The 18,263-nt window shown below is 44.7% G+C and overlaps 3 protein-coding genes across 4 annotated transcripts; 2 read left to right on the top strand and 1 right to left on the bottom strand.

The window, feature by feature from the left end:
* Nucleotides 1–796: 796 nt before the first annotated feature.
* retreg2 (reticulophagy regulator family member 2) lies at nucleotides 797–7,944 on the top strand. Its single transcript, XM_053886717.1, has 9 exons — nucleotides 797–1,123; nucleotides 1,636–1,739; nucleotides 2,910–2,940; nucleotides 3,043–3,172; nucleotides 3,254–3,338; nucleotides 3,990–4,127; nucleotides 4,350–4,438; nucleotides 4,898–5,033; nucleotides 5,369–7,944. Exons 1-9 carry the CDS (start codon nucleotides 870–872, stop codon nucleotides 6,136–6,138), a joined length of 1,737 nt encoding a protein of 578 aa, XP_053742692.1. The 5' UTR covers nucleotides 797–869; the 3' UTR covers nucleotides 6,139–7,944.
* mdh1b (malate dehydrogenase 1B, NAD (soluble)) lies at nucleotides 7,857–12,930 on the bottom strand. Its single transcript, XM_053886730.1, has 11 exons — nucleotides 12,711–12,930; nucleotides 12,435–12,542; nucleotides 12,262–12,374; nucleotides 11,018–11,152; nucleotides 10,814–10,956; nucleotides 10,573–10,741; nucleotides 9,734–10,070; nucleotides 9,528–9,669; nucleotides 8,446–8,621; nucleotides 8,230–8,369; nucleotides 7,857–8,023 (listed from the first exon to the last, which is right to left on the bottom strand). The coding sequence occupies exons 2-11, from the start codon at nucleotides 12,454–12,456 to the stop codon at nucleotides 7,991–7,993; spliced, it is 1,410 nt and encodes a 469-aa protein (XP_053742705.1). The 5' UTR covers nucleotides 12,457–12,542; nucleotides 12,711–12,930; the 3' UTR covers nucleotides 7,857–7,990.
* On the top strand, nucleotides 12,689–17,151 carry fastkd2 (FAST kinase domains 2). Of its 2 annotated transcripts, XM_053886706.1 has the most exons (12): nucleotides 12,689–13,163; nucleotides 13,254–13,860; nucleotides 13,935–14,038; nucleotides 14,720–14,828; nucleotides 14,971–15,094; nucleotides 15,391–15,530; nucleotides 15,603–15,775; nucleotides 15,877–16,040; nucleotides 16,104–16,340; nucleotides 16,413–16,494; nucleotides 16,723–16,840; nucleotides 16,952–17,151. In XM_053886706.1, exons 2-12 carry the CDS (start codon nucleotides 13,297–13,299, stop codon nucleotides 17,045–17,047), a joined length of 1,911 nt encoding a protein of 636 aa, XP_053742681.1. In that variant the 5' UTR covers nucleotides 12,689–13,163; nucleotides 13,254–13,296; the 3' UTR covers nucleotides 17,048–17,151. The 2 variants fall into 2 exon arrangements, with proteins under 2 accessions (XP_053742681.1, XP_053742673.1); XM_053886698.1 differs by having other exon boundaries at nucleotides 12,689–13,860.
* The last annotated feature ends 1,112 nt before the right edge of the window (nucleotides 17,152–18,263 follow it).

Raw genomic sequence — 18,263 nt, 5'->3', positions numbered from 1 at the left:
CATTCACGTTAATCTCTCACACGTAAGTAACTATTTCTTAATCCCAAATTGTGTAACATTGATGCCAGACTATTAAAATATTCTCCAATTAGAATTTGGACTTCCTTCCTTCAAGTTTCAAATGAAAGATGAGAGGTGAAATTAATGTTCCTATCCAGACATTTGCTCTGATGGAGGTCGATTTCAAATGTTCTATATTGCCAATCTTCTGTGAAACGACAGGGGAGACGGACTCTCATGGCTCTGCACTACACTCCAGGGCCACGCGGTGGTGCAGCTGAGAACGCTCCTTTACACGGTAAACAAGAAAACACGTGACTCTGATCGCATCCGCGAGAAACACGTCCATGCTCCGCCCATTTGCGTCACGGCGACAACAAGTGATCGTCTCACAGTGTGTATAGGAGATTGAGTCTCTTGGGTTTCAAAGTAAAAGAATTTGAGACTTCGCAGATGCCGCGTGAGTAAGTCTGGTAACCAGACATGAAACTTCACGTAAAATATGCATTAATTATTTCTTAATCTAGTATTTACAAGTCCTGAGGTATGTGTGAAACTGAAAAATAAAAGTGCTTTAAATAAATGATACAATAATCAATTGCAAATCAAATGCAAATCTTGGGCATTTATTATTTAACCATGAATTTTATCTCATTTTTTGCGCACACTGAATTACTACAGCATTTTTATAAAAATGATTTTACATAACATTACTCACAAATCATAAAAAAAGAAGTAGTGCTACAAGTTTGGGACTTTTAATATTTTGAAACTTTACACCGGAAGTAGCATCGGGTCGCGCATCATGAATTGACAGGTGACTACGGTATCCGTGATCTCCGACACAACACAACAAAGTGAAGGCAAACATGGCGAGCGCAGAGGAGGCACGAAGACGCCCCTCGGTCAGCTCCTCCTCGGTTGGCCTGGAGTCTCTGTTCCCGGCCGGGACGTCGGAGGCGTCCTGCGGAGACGGAGACCCGGAGCTCGTGCGGCTGCGGGAGCGACTGCAGGGCTGGCTGTCGCAGTACGAGCCGCTGTTGCTGTGGCTGCAGCGGCTGCTGGTGTGGGAGAGGCCGCTGTGGAGCGTCTCGGTGGCGCTGACTCTCAACACGCTCTTCTGGTACTTCACCTCGTCCGTTTGTCGTGTTGTGTTGTGCGTCTGTCTGTTGTGACACGCTAGTGAATCGGTGCTAATGTGCAACATGGTTTGACGCTGTGTTGTCGGTGAGCTTAGCTGCTAGCTGCGCTCGTGCTCAGCAGCAGCGGGCCTGCTTCACCAGCTGTCACTGACAGATACTCTCTCTGGACTCTGCTACTCACCTTTGTTGTGGATTCCTCTCCAGAACTTTAGAGTTTTTTTCATGATGTGACTTGGTGTTGACTAACATGAAGCTATACTGTCTCTTGAGTAATGAGCCTCAGAGTAAAGTGTAAGCTTTGAGTTTATAGCTGGTGTCACTGGTCATTTCATGAAACTTTTTTGGTAAAAAACAACCTATGTAACTTTGAATTAAAAGTGTTGCTCAAGGGTACCTTGGTGCCTGCCGATTCAGGATGTTGATTGCTGTCATATGCCTGCTGCCGGACCTCAGGACCTTGACAATTACATTAACATGGTTTCCTGTTGATCAGGCTGCTGTCGTCCACTTCTCTGCGCCCTCTGTTCCTGCTCAGCGTCTCCCTGCTGGGACTGATGTTGCTGGAGAGATGGAAGCCTCAGCTGCCTGTAATTCATGGTAATGTTGGAGTAACACTCTCTGCCATGTGTCGCTTGCTATGCAGTAGGGCTGGGACATATGGAGCCCAAAAAAAATCATGATACATTTTGTTACACGATAATTATCACTATAAATACATTTTCATTCTATTCCATGTGTCGGACACACTGCCGTCTCTCTTGAAACGTTTTCATAATGAAACTTTTGGTGGAGTTTGTCTTCAACATCAGCATTTGTTTACATTGAAAAGTAGTACTTAACTGTGTAGCGATGAGAAATTCAATGTTTCACGTCTCTCATAGAACCCGCTGGTGTCTGACAGACTGCTCTGCCAGTTTTATTTAGGGGTTAAATTGAGCCGTCTGTCTGCTGTATCTCATGTCTCTTCACAGTTGACATGAACTATGGACCAGTCTGGACACATTTCCTAGATGCTATTGAAGAAACATTAGAAATCATGTGAATAACTGATCATTTTGTCATATTCTCCAAATCATTGTACATACAAACTGTCAGTCCTTTGTCTGGTGTGATGAAAAACCTTTGTTTTTTTTCATTGGCATGTTTGAAGATTTCATTAATACTTTGACCAAATCAGAATTTGTTGATGGTCCCTAACTGACGCCTGGTTGTTGCATTAGAGTGTGAACCCTAATCGGGGACATGTCATATTCATGTATGCAAGTCCAATGCAGTGTATGCCGTGTGTTTTAATTTATTGAATTTAATTTACATACATCGTAAATGAACCAGCGCTTAGTCCTGTTCATGGTTTTCGGGGAGAGATGGAGCCTATCCCAGCAGTCACTGGGCGAGAGGCAGGAATACACCCTGGACAGGTGACTGTCCACATGCACACCTAGGGCCAAATTTTGGAGTTTCCAATTCACGTAAAGAGCCTGTTTTTGAACTGTGGGAGGAGCACCCGGAGAAAACCCACACAGGCACTAGGAGAACACGCAAACTCCATGCAGAAAGATCCAGAGATAGATTCTAACCTTTGCGCTGCTTTGCCGCCCTCAAGTGAGAGTGTTGGGTGAAAATATTTTTTGTCGCAGCTGATGGTGTTTAGAAAGTTGTTTTAATTCAGGGAAGTCCAATGTTTGTTTAGTGTAATGCAAGGTTGCAGTTGTAAAATGGATGGAAATAAAGTCACGTGTCACTAACTAAAAACCTTTTGTCCTGCAGTGCAACATGTTGAGACTTCCAGGATTCAAAGGTGGGCATATTTTTCATGTTTTGAGGCTGTAATTCGTGTTTCTTCGGGTAATATGAAATCTTTGAAATGTATGCTTATAATGTGGTTGCTGCATGTTGACAGTGAGCCAATGAGCAGAGAGCAGCGGCTGCTCAGCGTTCCGGAGCTCAGCCACCACCTGGCTGAAAGCTACCTGACCTGCCGTCTTTACCTCCAGGACATGTTGCTGTACAAAAGGCAGAATCATGGAAAGGTGGACAAACTTACTACAAAAGGCGTCTCCTGGGTTTTTGCTAAAATGTTCATCTGTATCGTATTTACTGCTTGTTTTCAGTTCTGTGCGATGATGTGCAGCGGGTGTTTGGTGCTGGCGCTCGTGGGACATTATGTTCCTGGAATTATGATTTCGTACATCATAGGTAAGCCTGATATCACACATCCTGTGGAGTGCCCACCCACTGACTGACACGTTTGCAGATGGTGCAAGAATAGCAGTAAATATGCAGCGTGAACTCTGGACCTTCTTTACAGACCCTCATGTTATTATCACGTAGTTTAGTTACACATTCTTGCATGTTACCGTGTCGTATTTTGAGATTTGCTTCTTCAATGCTGCAAGTTACATTTTTAATCCGGCTCTAATACAGTGTGACAATAACAAGAGGGTTCACACAGAAGGTCCCGAGACTCTGACTCCACTGCTCTGCTTCTCCACCATGTAGACAAATGGCATATTAAGGTGTACAATGTGTCCAACATTACATACTTTAATCATATAGGCCAGATATGGGCAAAGTCAGTGCTGAGGGCCTCATGCTGCCCTTGTATTTGTGTGGCCCTCAGGTGGACAGAGGGAATCCCTAAAAAATGATCATGATGCTGTATTTCTGATGGATTTCAGTTAAGCTTATCTTTGTCTTTACAAGTGTTTTCCCCCTGTCAATCTGTATTTTCACTTAGTTCTCCACTCCTGGAATAGGCCAAACAATAATACAGAATAAACATTATTTGCTGCTGATGTTATCGTGTTCATAATGAGAACTCAGACACTTGTGTCTCTTCTCCCTTAGTTCTGAGTGTTCTTCTGTGGCCACTGGTGGTGTACCATGAACTGATCCAGAGGATGTACACCGGCCTGGAACCCATCTTCATGAAACTGGACTACAGCATGAAGGGGGACACAGAGCATCGCAAGCATGACAAGAGGAGTGAGTCTGCAGCCTTCCCTACACTGTGGGGTCTCAACCTCCCCGTTTATTTGGTTCTACGTCTCATAACTCAGAATGAATGTATCGAATCAGTTTTTCAATTCAGTCAAATTTGTACAATGTACAGTCTCATGTTTAACACAGGGCAGCTCTGTATAGTGACCAGTTAAAAGGTAAGAGCTGGCCTTTCTGTCTCCCTGCTGAACAAATGTGTTTTCCCAGAGGTGAAGAAGGAGGTGGAGGAGGGCGACGAACCAAGAGCAGAGACGGAGAGCGAGAGCGAGGAGGAGCTGTCGTGTTTTGCACCAACGGTATGAAAACACAACATGTTGAACACAACAAGACCAGCAGAAAGTAAGTGTGGGTTACTCTTGAGTTCGGCCCCGGTCTGGGCTGGAGAGTAAAAGGTTCAGCTATGTTTTCAGTACGACAGCATTCCTGCCGCATAGTTCCGGTGTGGTCTGTGGCCTTACGTAAATATGCAGTCCTGCTGTGGGGAAGAGTCCCGAATTACGTTCAGTCACACTGACAAAGACACTTGTCTGAATGGTTAATGGAAACGTGCATGAGACTTGTTGACAAGAAATGGCGCCACAATCGAGACCAATGTGGTTCTCTCTGTGGAATGTAATGCTTTAATGGACCGTTGAGTTTGCACACGCGACTCTGATCTCCGGTGTGAAGCATTCAGTTGCTGATGCTTCAAAACACAGCTGCCTGTCTGTTTCAGTCAAATAATGAAGAATATTCCTCCTGGTTGTGGGCGGCAGGTGGATGTGAAGACCACAGCTCTGGCCATGGCCATCACAGACTCTGAGCTGTCAGATGAGGAGGCATCCATTCTGGAGAGCGGAGGCTTCTCCGTGTCACGAGCGACCACACCGCAGCTCACCGACGTCTCTGAAGGTGAATGTCATACGTGTCAGCGCGCCGCTCACGTTTCGGGCCTCTACAAAAATAACCCCTGATGTAGGACAGAAGGTCAAAGGCCACAAACATTTTGGCTCAGGGGCAGCAGGAGGCTGAACTCGTCTTCTCTCTGTCACCATTCATAAAGTTTGATACTACATCCGCCGCTTTGTTTAGAGTATATTTACCAATTCAGCAGCTTCATCTGTGGTGAATAAGTAAGTACCAAACAACACTAGGCCACTTTCATCAGTAAAGAAGTGTTTAGCTGAACAGTCAACACTCCTACAGGACGGAGTACGAGGTGTTCATGCTCTTGGTTTTGACTGCAGACTTGGACCAGCAGAGTCTCCACAGTGACCCAGAAGAGGCGTACCTGCGGGATCTACCAGAGTTTCCTTCGGTTGAGGAATTCCCATCCTTGGAACATAACCTGCTTCACTTTCCCCTGCGCATCTCCTCTCAGGGAGAAGGAGCCCAGAGCAGTGCTTCGTCAGAGGAGGAACCACTGAGCCCAGCTAGTCTCCTCCTGCAGCACCTGGCGTCGCCACTTCACTTTGTAAATACGCACTTCAATGGACATGGAAGACCGCCTGGCGGTGAGGAGGGCTTGTTGCCCGGACCATCAGCTGGCCAGGAAGCCGGGAGTCAAGAGGGAGAGAAGGTAGCTGGGGTATCCCAGGGAGCACAGCGCTCACTAGAGGCTTTGAGTGAGGAGATCGTGAGCACCGCTATCTCCACTGTGGTGCAGAACACTCTTTCAGCCCTGTTGCACTCCAGTGAGGCCAGTGAGGAGCCCACCCTGGCTGAGTTCCTACCCACTGAAACCCCTCCATGCGCTCTGGAGACCCTCACCCCACCAAACCTCACCACAGCTGACCTCGTATCAGGCTCCGAGGATACTGAGACAACCACTACAGAATTCAACGCCGCTGAAGAGATGCCAGACGACACACTCATCCCAACAGAAGAAGAAGACTTTGAGCTTCTGGACCAAAGTGAACTGGAGCAGATTGACGAGCTGGACTTGAGCTCTGACAGACAGCAGGTGGAAGGAGCCTCCGGAGCGCCAGACAGCCCTGGGCATCAATCGCAGTCGTAGCTCCTTAGCATGGAGCCCTGTTTTATTTTTATTTGTACAATAGAAACACACGACTATACGGTTCAAACTGCGAAATAGAAATATATACAATGCATTTATTCAAGAGCTTGGAGTCTAATACTGTTGGCTGTTGAGATGATACTGTTCTACGCTTTCATTAGCAGTTTAATACGGTTTGGCCTGATATTGGCTATTTAAAACATTTTCTTTCCTCAGAACCCTCTCAAATTTAGTCAATAGACAAAAGAATAATATTCCCCCCCACACCTTTCCCATCTGACACACGTCTGTTCATTCTTGTGAAGAATCACGTGAAGTGTCTACTGTAGTGAAACCAGTTGTCCTAGCCGTGAAGACCTTTACCTGGGTAACTCGCGTACCTCACTTTTCTGGTCAGGAATATGAAAGGCGGCATGAAGGAATTCTCAAATATGCTTTCAAGTGTTTAAGATTCGAAAAAAGAAATCAATATTAAACTTTTCTGTTTGTACAAGCAAATACTGCTTCATTTTCACATGACTTTCAGAATATTTTGAATGCAGTTAGAAAATGTCACTTAAACAGAAACATTCATGTCAGATAACCATGAAGCATTATTTCAAGGAGTGCTCACAAAATTCTGTTAAACTGCAGCCTCAGCTTCAAGGTGAAATTCTAATCAGAATTTGCTGCCAGGCGGGTTAATGCGTCTCTGGCAAGCGTCCATGTTGTCACCTCCTGTGGATACAGGGAAACCGACTGGAACGTCAGCGAGTACAGAACCTTTAGACAGGTCTGCACGCCTATTTATTAGTGTGATATTTTATGTTGGGGGAGGGTCACGCTCCTTGGGACATTTACGTGTTGTTTTCTTCTTTCTGAAAGCATGTGCGATCACCAACAACCCAATTTGCTATGTAAACAGACCCATATGAGATGTATTTTTATAGTTGTCCGATTCTAGTGTTGGATAAATATTACCACTAATATATTGATATTATATTGAACCCTTTCTTGTTTTCATTTTCCCACCACATGATTGTATGTCTCTGTTCTTGTCACTTGTTGCCTGGAAACTGAAATCTTTGATTGTTGGATGTTGAAACATCTTCACCTCTACGCACAAGTGACTTTGAAGTGTGACGTCATTTGTGAGCCTGACTTCTCTCCACGCAGATAAGGTTGTTCATAATTTCATCATCAGCTGGCAGAGGACAAAACCAATGTACCTGCAGACCAATTTAATTTGTTCACTTGCTGCCAAGTTCATTATTATCTGACTGCTTCCGTTGGAAGAAATAGTCCACAATATCCAGCTAAAAAGAGATTGGCTTCTATGATCCATCCATAGCTCAGGGGCGGGGTGTACAAACTGAACATGACATCACAGGAGGTGTTCATTTTCCGACGTAGTAGTGCGCTGTGTTTGTACTTACTCTTCTATTCTCGACCTGTGTGTGTGTGTGTGTGTGTGTGTATAGTGTATAAAAAGAATGTGTATATTCTGCATGTATAAAAGCACTCAGCTCAAGTTGCCTGGCGTACAATTTGGAAGGATGGTTACATCAGCTTCAGGAAAGTATTTTATGATACTTATGCGCTCAAAAATATGGCTTAAATTATTCAAAGGGCACTTGACCTGTACAATTAAAAAAGAAAGAAAATATATTTTCTATTTTTTCTTTTTTTTCCATAAAGCACTCAGTTTGCTCTTTCCAAAAAGGGAGAGTTTTGCAGAAAAGACATGGATTTATTGTCATTTAACTGGTCAAACATCAAACAAACGGCACATGTGAAAGAATAAAAGAACAAACTGAAACCATTAAAGGCGTTGTGTTTTCCTTTTTGGTTTTGGCGAGCTTGTCAGATGTCTTTATAGCATCAGCGGTTTGCCAATATCTCTCTCCTGGGAAGAAAAGGGTAGAGGAAGAGGCGCTGAAGGAAGTTAAAGTTAAAATAGACCTTGGATGGCCTTGTTGCTAACATGTCTGACTTTGAATACATTCTAGACAAAGAGACTTGTTTGCATGGACGCAACACGTTTCACACACTTCATGTACTTAGTAATATAGTGTTATGCTTTGGTGCATTAAGCGGTTCACCACTACTCACCTGTTCTACCTGCTTTGCTGACATCTCCAGTCTGTCCTGTAATTCATCTCCCATAGTGACATCGGTGAAAATGGACCACATGCCGTCAGCGAAGGTTACTGGCACTGACAGGACGATTCCCTCAGGCAGGCTGTATTGCTCTGGGAGCAGTGAAAAGGTCTCAGCGTTAGCTCTTTTACACCAGATTTTGTTCAGAGTGGTTGAGCGTGAAGAAACCTGAGCAAATAACGCCCACAGAAAGGAGCCCCTCAGAAGGGGAGGGACTGTTCCAAGCCTTTAGAAGCATCAGCATCCCGTTGGCAGCTGACATGGCAGCGGTTCGACCCGTCTTTGAAGACACATCTGTCCGACGATTGCGGACTATTTCATGAAGAGCTGCCTCCAGCCACTTCCTGAAAGGCAACATCAGATTAATAAAGCCTCTGACTCAACCATAAAGCTGCTGCCAAAATGAGATTTCTCCAAATCCAGATGTTCAGCTCTGCTCGAAACTGGCTGTTTCACCAATAGCATGCCAGTGAGACTGTCCGTGTTCTGTTTACAACACAGGAAGCAAACTTTTGCCAACAACAACAAGGATATTAAACTCACCTTAAATCCTGAATTAATATTATTGAATCTCTTTCGAGATTGAATATTAGTGTCATAAATGTTGCTGCAGTTATGAAATCTTCATGGAACTCATTGAATCTAAACAACACAAGTCATTTGATGTCTCGACTTGTCAACAGATAACATCAGCCGGGTACCAACGAGGACTCCCGACATCCAGGCCAGTCGCATTGTCGTGGTTTTCAGTTTGATGGGAGAAGGTCTCAAACATGCTCCGAACGTTTGTTCAAACAGCATCGAGATTTGCACTTAGTTCAGCAAGACAATGCTCAAACACACACTTCACCCCATTGTATGAGGCGAATAGCTCCACTCTCCTTCCATGGCCAGCATTGTCCCTACAACTTTGAGGAACTGGAAAGCACTTTGTAAGAGTGGAATGAAAGACAGAAAACAGGATACAGATCACAGACGCTTAAGTCTAATGCCCATACAGACACTATAGACATTTGTTTCTTACTGCAAAATGTTTTCTTTTTTTCCAAATAAATCAAGAGCTTTCATTTGCTCTGTTTGGTCTCAGTCTTGGCTTGGACTCACAGCCTTCATTGGTCTTGATCACGACACTGCAGCACTAGCATCTTTCTCTCGTGGCCACAGCAGTAATTCTTCACCACTGGTGGGTTGGTGCATTTTCAGCATAGTTCACCATTCTATTGAGAACAGCCCAACGTGGACTTCTCTACCTGTCGTGAAGAACCAGGTCCACCTCTTGAAAGTAGAAACGTGGTCCTCTTATAGCACCGTCGTAATTGTAAACCCTGGCCATCTGGAGATCCACGTAGAACTCCCGACTGACGTTGCCCCACACTATGACGTCATGAACATCTAGCAGAGAGCAGAGTGTCTGAATGTGCTGTGACACAGGCGGAGGTGCTACCTCCTCTCTCACCTGAATCGTTCACATTCAGCTTTTTGGCGATTACAGCTCTGGCCTCGTTCTGCAGCTGCGTTGCCATTACAACAAACTGCCTGCTGTCGATGGAGCTGGCGTTGCTCATGAGCACGCAGCACCTGAGATGGGCAAAGTCACCACTGGACACGACCACCTTCACGTCTCTTCTGGCCCTGGTGTTGATCAGCTGGCCATAGACGGTGTATTGGTCTGAGATTTCTTTCCTCCTCTCGCCCTCTTTTGTTCCACTGACGTCTTCAGACCACCATTCATCCAGCAGCAGGATAACATCAGCGTCCTGGAAGGCCTTTTCCAGGTCGGTGTGGACCGTCGTCTGTGTGCAGATGAACGTGAACAGTTGGCTGATGCTGACTGAGCAACATCCTCAAATGCATGAAGGACTCCAGTGTGAAACTGCTGTCGGGCTTAAAACTTAACTTGACTGTCAATACGCTCAACATTTCTGGTTCACGGGAAGGGTGGACGGTTATTGGAGAACAGAGCAGATGCCTGAAGTGACGGAAAGAGACATCGGTCTTTGTGTGACAGAAGTGGGAAGTGGGTCCGTACAATTTTTACAGCGAAATCTCTTGTTGTGACTGGTATGTTTTCGGAAAGATGACTGGTTAAATTAAGGGGGAAAGATGGCATGGCTGTTATAAACTTCCTTCCAAGGTGCTCTTTCTTTTACGTCATATGCAGACAAGGCATATTTTGACATGATTTCCAAGGCTTTCTCTCAGGGTTTGCCAGTTCTGGGAGTCTTCTAAAATGCAATCCTTGTCTACAAGTGAAAATATGAACGAACCGATTCAGAGGGGAAAACACACGGATACCTGATAGAGCAGAGGCAGTGCCAGGTCTTCTGTCTCCATCTTCAGTGAGTTCAGTTCCTCCAGTGTTCCCCTCAGATCCAGCAGATGGATGTTGATCACAGACGCCTGAGGGAAGACCTCAGGCGAGAGCAAGCGAGGGATCAGAATGTCAGAGGTCGGATTGAGAGCGCTGGGAAGAAGCAAAAGGTCCGGTGAAGGAACAGCCACACTTGACATGTCAACACAGTGATGGAATACAAACCTGCTGATCCAGATGTGCAGAGGTTTAATAAGGCTCAGGCGCAGTGCCTCCTCGGCCAGTACATTTATTTTTGTCTGCAGATTCTCCGCAGCAATACTTGTCATTAACTCCGGCGACATGTCGGACTTGACATTATAGTAGATCTGAGGAACCACGGAAGGTTACAAATGAGACAGAATTGGAGGTTTGCGTTAAAATACTTGCCTCACAGTGCGACAAGAAGTCTTGTAAGCCGCCGACCAGCATTCCTTTCCCACCTTGGTTGACCAGTTCCCGCCAAATTATGGGCGACTCTTGGTGGCTCCATTCATTTTTGTCACATACGTCCTCCAGCCATTTCTGTGCCACCATTCCATGATGAGGAAAACAGCCACAAACCATTACACATTTGACCAGAATTCATGAACTAAATGAGCCTACTTGTGTTTTATGGACAGATAATAAAGACAGATAAGTGCTTCTGTCTGTGCTGGAAATAAATGCATTCGTACAAGTGGAATTCCTTCGCTGTGGTACCTCGGTTCTCGACCACAATCTGTTCCAGACGGCCGTTCGAGAAGCGATTTGTTTGAAATCTGAATGGATTTTTCCCATTACAATGAATGGGAAAAGAAATAATGTGTTCCAAGCCTTAAAATAGTCTTTTGTAGGAGTGAATGTAGAGTGTCTGCTGCAGGTGCGCTGTTCCTCTATGTGTGTGGCCGCTGCATGTGGGAGGGGTTGAGAGTGAGTGACGTCTCTCCAGAAGTGAAGAGGTGCCCGGTGCGTGTCCAGCTCTGAATGTGCTCTTCTGTGCAGTTTGGCTGTGACAAAGTCATAAACCAAGTCACGCTCTGTCCCAGACTCGCCTCATCCCTGTCCCAGCTCCAGCCCACAACAGGACATCAAACCCTGGCGTGGGGCTCCAGCACCTCCCCTGTGACACTCTACCACGGTCCAGTGTGGAGACAGGAAGGGTTTTACACCTCAATATGAAGAAAAAACAGTCAGTAAATGTGGGACACATCTGCAAACAGAGGCTCCGTTATAGACAATAACAAAGCGCGTCGTGGGTCAGCTGATCGGTCCGCACACTTTTTTCGGGGGCGTTCGAGTTCTGGATGTTTGTTCGAAATCCAAAGCACAAAAATCTCACAATTTTTGTTCGAACACCAATTTGTTCGAAGTCCGGGACATTCGAAAACTGAGGTACCACTGTCTATAGTTCTATATATGATGCCTGTGATATAATTGTTAGTGTCTATTATTAAATGTAAAACAAGACTCCCAAAACTTGTACATTGTGAAATTGCTCTGCCTGATTTACCTGTCTCAAAAGATTAAGTAAATAACAACACCAAGCCGGTGACACTACTGTTTGTTTTGTAATGTACAGTGTAAGAAGGAAATGGGGGCTGAAGAAACAGTAAGGAGGTGTACGGAAAAGGGATTAGAGTTAGACACATTACCTCCCATTCGTCTGGCAGAATGGAGATCTTATGGATCCTGAAGCTGGGTAGAGACCTCACCAGACTGTCAGCCAGAAGTTCCGCTTTAGCGTACCAGGGGCAGTTTGCCTTTCCTGTGAAACGTGTGCTGAGATTCAAGGCAACAGGGCGAAATGTTGCTGACCTGCACTCACCTGCAAGAACAAACTTGGCCATTTTCTCCAAGCAAGGTGGGAGGCTGAACCAGATTTGTTGTTCAACACCATAGTTACAACACCGCAGGCTTGAGGTCAACTTAATCCCTGTGGTGGGAGGACGGACACACGACGTTTTGAAAGCCAAATAAAGACAAGAGAACAGAGGCGCGAACAAAACAACAAAGCACAACTCGCCATCAAAGAGGTGAGGGGAATAACAGGCAAGTTGGGTGCATCCAAAAAGTCGAACAGAGTAGGAGGGTTTGCACCTACTGGTCTGACGTCTCAAGATAAACCTCAGTGCGACAGACAAGTCATTTTGTCTGGTGAACCTCAGCAGTGAAGACGAGGGCGACAGCGAGCGTCTGCTCGGTTTGGCAACGATGTCACCATGGCAACCGACGTCACCACTTTCACTTTCTCAATGACTCAGTCACGGGACGTTAAAAACAAATTTCACCAAGGGGATTCAAAGGCTTAAAAAATCCAACAGAAGCATCCAAACGATCTAAAGAAACTAAAGACTAGTGCATGCAGTATCTGCCTCCCATCCAAAGGTGGCAGTAATGATCGAGGAGCTGCGTTATTCGCAGATACTAAGGTAGTAGAGGAAGACTCGGCTCGCTGTCTCCGGTGTTCCGCATGGTCCAAAAACAGTTGTAGTGCATTTGGATTAGCTGTTTTTTTAACTACACAAGCCCAACTGAGAGGTGTGTTGATATTAAGGTAGCGTACTTTGGCCCCCTTTAAGATACCATTAGCGTAGGTTACGTGTTTGTGTTTCATCAATGACCTTGTCATCGTCACTTAAAACAGTTACCGATGCAGTTTACTTGACGACTTCACGTCGGATCGGACGATGTCAGTCTGGCTTTCACCACAGGGGATTCTGAAGAGGTGTCTGCTGCTCTGCAGGCGCAGGTTTTCGTGGAATTTATCAGCAAGGAGAGACTTTTCCCTCCATTATGAGTTATTTAGTGATCAAGACACAAGGCGTGTGGCGTTTTTAAAGCCCATTTCTGTAAGGTTCTACTCGGAAGTACTTGAGGAACCAGGGGAACATGCGGCATCAAACCCAGGAAGACCAACTAAGCGCAGGTCGCTTTACATGGACCTCCTGCTCCGCTGCAGCTCCCCGTCAGATGTGCTGGACCTCACCTGTCAATATGCACCCACGGCTGACCAGGTGGGGAAGAGCCTGTCCCAGATGTGGACCCTCACCAAAGCCATGTCAGAGGAGCAACGGCGCCTCGAACTGCGCTTGATGTTCGACCACCCCGCGTTTGAAAAGCTTTTACAGGTGGCCATCAAGAGCTTGAAGAACATGAGAGATGACGGTGTGGTTTACAGTCTGCTTGCCTTGGTGAAACTGGGTGTCCCGCAGCAGAGCCGCGTCGTGCAGATCTTCCTCCTCGCCTGCCAGGTAGGGTGTGAGCCAGTAGCACCAGCTTTCTCCATTCTGAGGATCACATTCTCATACATCCGTGTGGTTCGCAGGAGAAGCTGAACAGCTTCGATGGGAAATGTCTGACCATCTTAGCCACCACTTTGGAGCACATGCAGAGGAGCGAGAATGTTGATGCCCTCAAATCTGGAATGAGGTGAGACATGCCTCAAAAGCAGTTTGGTGGACAACCTGTGCAAGATCATTGGTGTGGTGTTCAGTGACCAAATAGAAATCTGGAACAACACCAAAAGTCAATAGGTCCTTGTTCCTTTATGCGATTCCCTGTTTTGTATAGGTAGGGAAATACAGATAAAACATAGCCTCCATGGTGCACACTATCACTTTAGATTATGATAAGGTAATGCTGGGAGGAAGCACAAGGACAAAAAGTCAGTTAAATAAAAACCTAGCATCAGAATGTACTTCAACAAAACACAGGCAAAACCAGGCTAAAGTGAGTTCATCAATGGCTGTATTTCCAGTGTGACACATTGTTGCTGGCTGCTGAACATTTCGGTGTAACCAAAGAGACAAGCTCACAAATGATCATGTCTGTAGGTGGATGCACTAGTGGGGTTCTGTAATTGCCTTGAAAGTACTGGCACTGTTTCTGTACAAGAACCAGGATGTAGGTGGTTTGGGTAAGAGGGTGTTACTTTGCCACCGTTTAAGAGCATTTCGATGGTCTGGAAGGGAAGCTAGCATTAGGAATGGGATGGAACTGTAGCCCTGCAGCTGGGACAGGCGAACTGTTATTATGATTTTATGGTGACCAATGTTATCAACACAGTTACCGTGCCGCAAAAATGACATCTGTTTTGATGTTTTAATCCAGGCTGATCGTCGAGACTCGCTTCCCTCAGATGCGAAATGTGTCCGGGCTCCAAACATTGATGCGTGTCATGGGGAAAGATGCACCTAAAGCTCTGAAATGGAAAATGGAGGTTTGTTCCTCTTTATTTCCAGTGAATGGTCCTTAACTTTGTGAGAAACAGATTGAAAATAAGTTGCTTTATGGTGTTAAATGCTGTCTATTCTTCATCTAATAGCATCCCAGCTGAAATCATGCAACGTTGTTCCTTGCAGAAAAAAGCCTTGTCAATGTCAGATGAGTTCAGTCTGCCAAACACCCAGTACATGCTCATCACCATGGCAGCCATTGGCTTGCAGTCCAAGCCCCTGATGGATGTTTGCAGTAAGAAAATCCTTGGTGAGTTTTTCCCGTGTGTTCAGTGCAACAAATACTTCCTTCGGATCTTCTGAAGCAACAATCTTGTGTCCGTAAATTTATAACAGCAAGGTTAACCTTCATTGATTTTGAAAAAAATGTATTTTCTTATAACAGCCTTTAGACCAAAGAAATGGTGTTAAAGCTGCTTCTAGTCCTTTTAATAACCCATGTGAGAAAGGCCTGCTACTTTGACCCGGTTCCGATGTGCAGATTTTGTTCCACTTCAAAATATTTCAACCACTTTGTATCACAATATGGGTTTAACTCACCAACAGAGGAGCTGTATGGAATCCCCTATAACCGACTATTGGCAGTGCTGCATGCCTACAAAGACCTTCGCTATAAAGACTCCACTTTCCTCATGGGTGTTTCGGACCATCTTGCCTCCACTTTGGACATCTGGACCGTCAAGCAGGTTGTACCACTAAGTCAGTAGGGAGCTGACTGCGCTACAATTGGTGAATGACATTTGAATCTTAATTTTCAGGTCATCTTGCTTCTGTCTTTGTTTGAAGAAATGGACTTCTATCCTCCAGCTTTAATGGAGGCGTTTGCTGAGAAAGTAATGGAGAACCCAAAAGCTTTGGCACTGAGGGACATCCTTTGTGTCATCAAGGTGTACTCTTCCTTGAACGTTGATCTGGCAGAAAATAGACAGCAGTAGGTACATCTGAGCAGCTCCATTTTGTTTCATTCATTTCATTAAAACCTGGACAGGAGTTTTGTCTGAGGTGATCGAGTCTTCATTTGTGTTGCTGCAGGTTCCTTGAAAGCCTCGATGAAGCTCTGGAGGATTACCTCCCCAAAATGTCTGCTTTTGAGCTGTTGAAGACTGTTTACTGCTTTTGCCTTTTGGGTCACTTTCCTCATGGACCCCTGGAGAAGCTCCTCCAAGACAGCACACTGGAGATGCTTGAGAGCTCAGGTCTGACACTGGAGTTGGTTGATATTATTTGGTGAAATCAGTAATTCACACAAACTATTTCAGATCCCAAGTTCCTAATGTGGCATCAGAAAATGATGCAAACTATCTCCTCGTGCCTCACTCTGGACCACCCTGTTCTCCCTGAGCTGTCGAGTATTCCACCGTCTCTACTGGGGGAGCCACACGTCGCGAGTAAGCCGGGCCATCCAACGCTGCTGCAAGCGCTACTCAGCGTGACCGCAAGCCAGGAGGATGTGACACTAGAGGAATCGGTACTGGTGGAAAACGTTTACCTCCTTGGTAAGAAAAGTGGATTGTACTAAAACGCAAAAGACACAGTTTACCTCAAAGTTTACATTTTTTTTCTTTCAGATTGTGTTGTTACATTGGGCCAATCTCGTGTAGCGGATTCCAGCTGTTCAACAGAGCCACCACCAGTAGATGGCGACAAAAGGTAAGGTCTTCGAAACTGACTGTTTATACAGCACATACAAAGTTACTAGCTCAAATACACGCAGCGTTTTACACAAAATTCATTCAAAAAGTTAATGTAAAATTTGCTTTTCAAGCGACCCACATTTACTAGTGTTTACTAGTCTGTTCAGTTTTCGTTTTTATTAATGTCATGGCAATGGTTTGAAAAATAACAGAAAATAAATGAAATCCCTTTGGTTTGATTTAGGAGAATTGCAGTTTTGTGTCCTCCTCAAAGGCATTTTTGCCTGGGGACATCTCATCCTCGTGGACCTCTGGCGGTGAAGATCCGCCATCTGAAGATCCTGGGATATGACACAATACTGGTGAGCTCGCGCTGATGTCCCTCCAGGATTTGGAGCGAATCTGACTTCTACACATTCCACTGTACATTAGTGCCGGTTTTCCTTCACACCTTGACCTTATCCTTCCTCTAGGTATCAGAGCGGCAGCTACAGTCTGAGGAGACGTTGACAGACTTTCTGAGGCAACACATCTTTCCCAAACATCACATTGATTCCAATGAAATCTAAGGTTATAGATGGAAATTACACAACTCTCTGTGTAATTTCCATCTATGTGTATTAAATTGATTCTTAATTAATTATGTGTATTAAATGTTCACTGCTATCTTAAACATGCTTTGGTCTCTTTCTGTCTGCACTATAGAAAACAAAACATCACCATTTTTCAGTATTTAACCATTTGGTTCCCTTGTTCTCTTCTCTTTTATTCTATTTATTGGTGAACAGCAATTGAGCAGAGTTGTAAGAGTGCTGCTCAGATATTTGGGATTCTTTCAATTGTTTTTTTTTTTCCCCATGTAGTGCAGCAGACTCTCGGACAATAACAAAAACATTTTTAAAGATTGTAAAATGGTGCCGGGGAAATAGGATTGTTGCAAAGAGATTAAGGAAGTTGCAAATTCGCTGAGGATGGGGGTTTGTAATTCCATGTGTCCATATGGATGACGAGCATAAATCTTATAATCTGGTGCATGTCCTCTTTGTCTTGTGGCTTTAAGTGATCCTCCTCAGGATCCAGAGCAGGGGTCCATTACGAGCTCTAATGTGTGAACCCCTAGCATAAAAAAAGCCTTAATCAGTTCAATGTGGTCACATATTTGGTCCCACTCAAAGTCTGATCATTACATCTTGAAGATTTTAATTGCCTGGGATGTAATTCATATTCATAGAAACCTTCATTTGTCTCAGAAATCACAGTTATATTTATACCTTGTGCATATATAGTGGCCAAAAATACAAACATCCAAAGAGTTTTTAGGGTGCAACCTCAGATAACTGTCAGAAAATGAATGGATGACTTGATATGCATTTATTATTACTATTGTTTGGTGTCGTATTACAATGTGTTGTATGTATCAGAGTGGCAGGGCATCACATATAAAACTCTTTCTTTGTGGGAAGAATATTGCTACCAGCATGAAATATAAATCACATAACTTTGTCCCCAGTTCAGAGGGTTGGTACGCGGCACCCTGTGTGACTTAAAGTAGCACAACATGACTTTGAATCCTCTTGCTGGGAGGCTGCAACACTGGCCACTCGTATTGTGGTGCAACAGATTTGCAGAATGTATCTACATGCAAACATAATATGCTTCTCGTGTTTTTTTTTAATTACTATTTTATTTATATAATTTTGTTGCCATGTATCCTGCTGTGTATTTATCAATTATTTATTATTTGTTCCTGTCTGTGATTTTTATGTCGTGCCGTCCAGGTCTGAG

The sequence above is a fragment of the Synchiropus splendidus genome, chromosome 1, assembly GCF_027744825.2.
Source record: "Synchiropus splendidus isolate RoL2022-P1 chromosome 1, RoL_Sspl_1.0, whole genome shotgun sequence".
NCBI classification, from domain to species: Eukaryota; Metazoa; Chordata; class Actinopteri; order Syngnathiformes; family Callionymidae; genus Synchiropus; species Synchiropus splendidus.
This window is presented reverse-complemented; position numbering and strand designations above follow the sequence as displayed.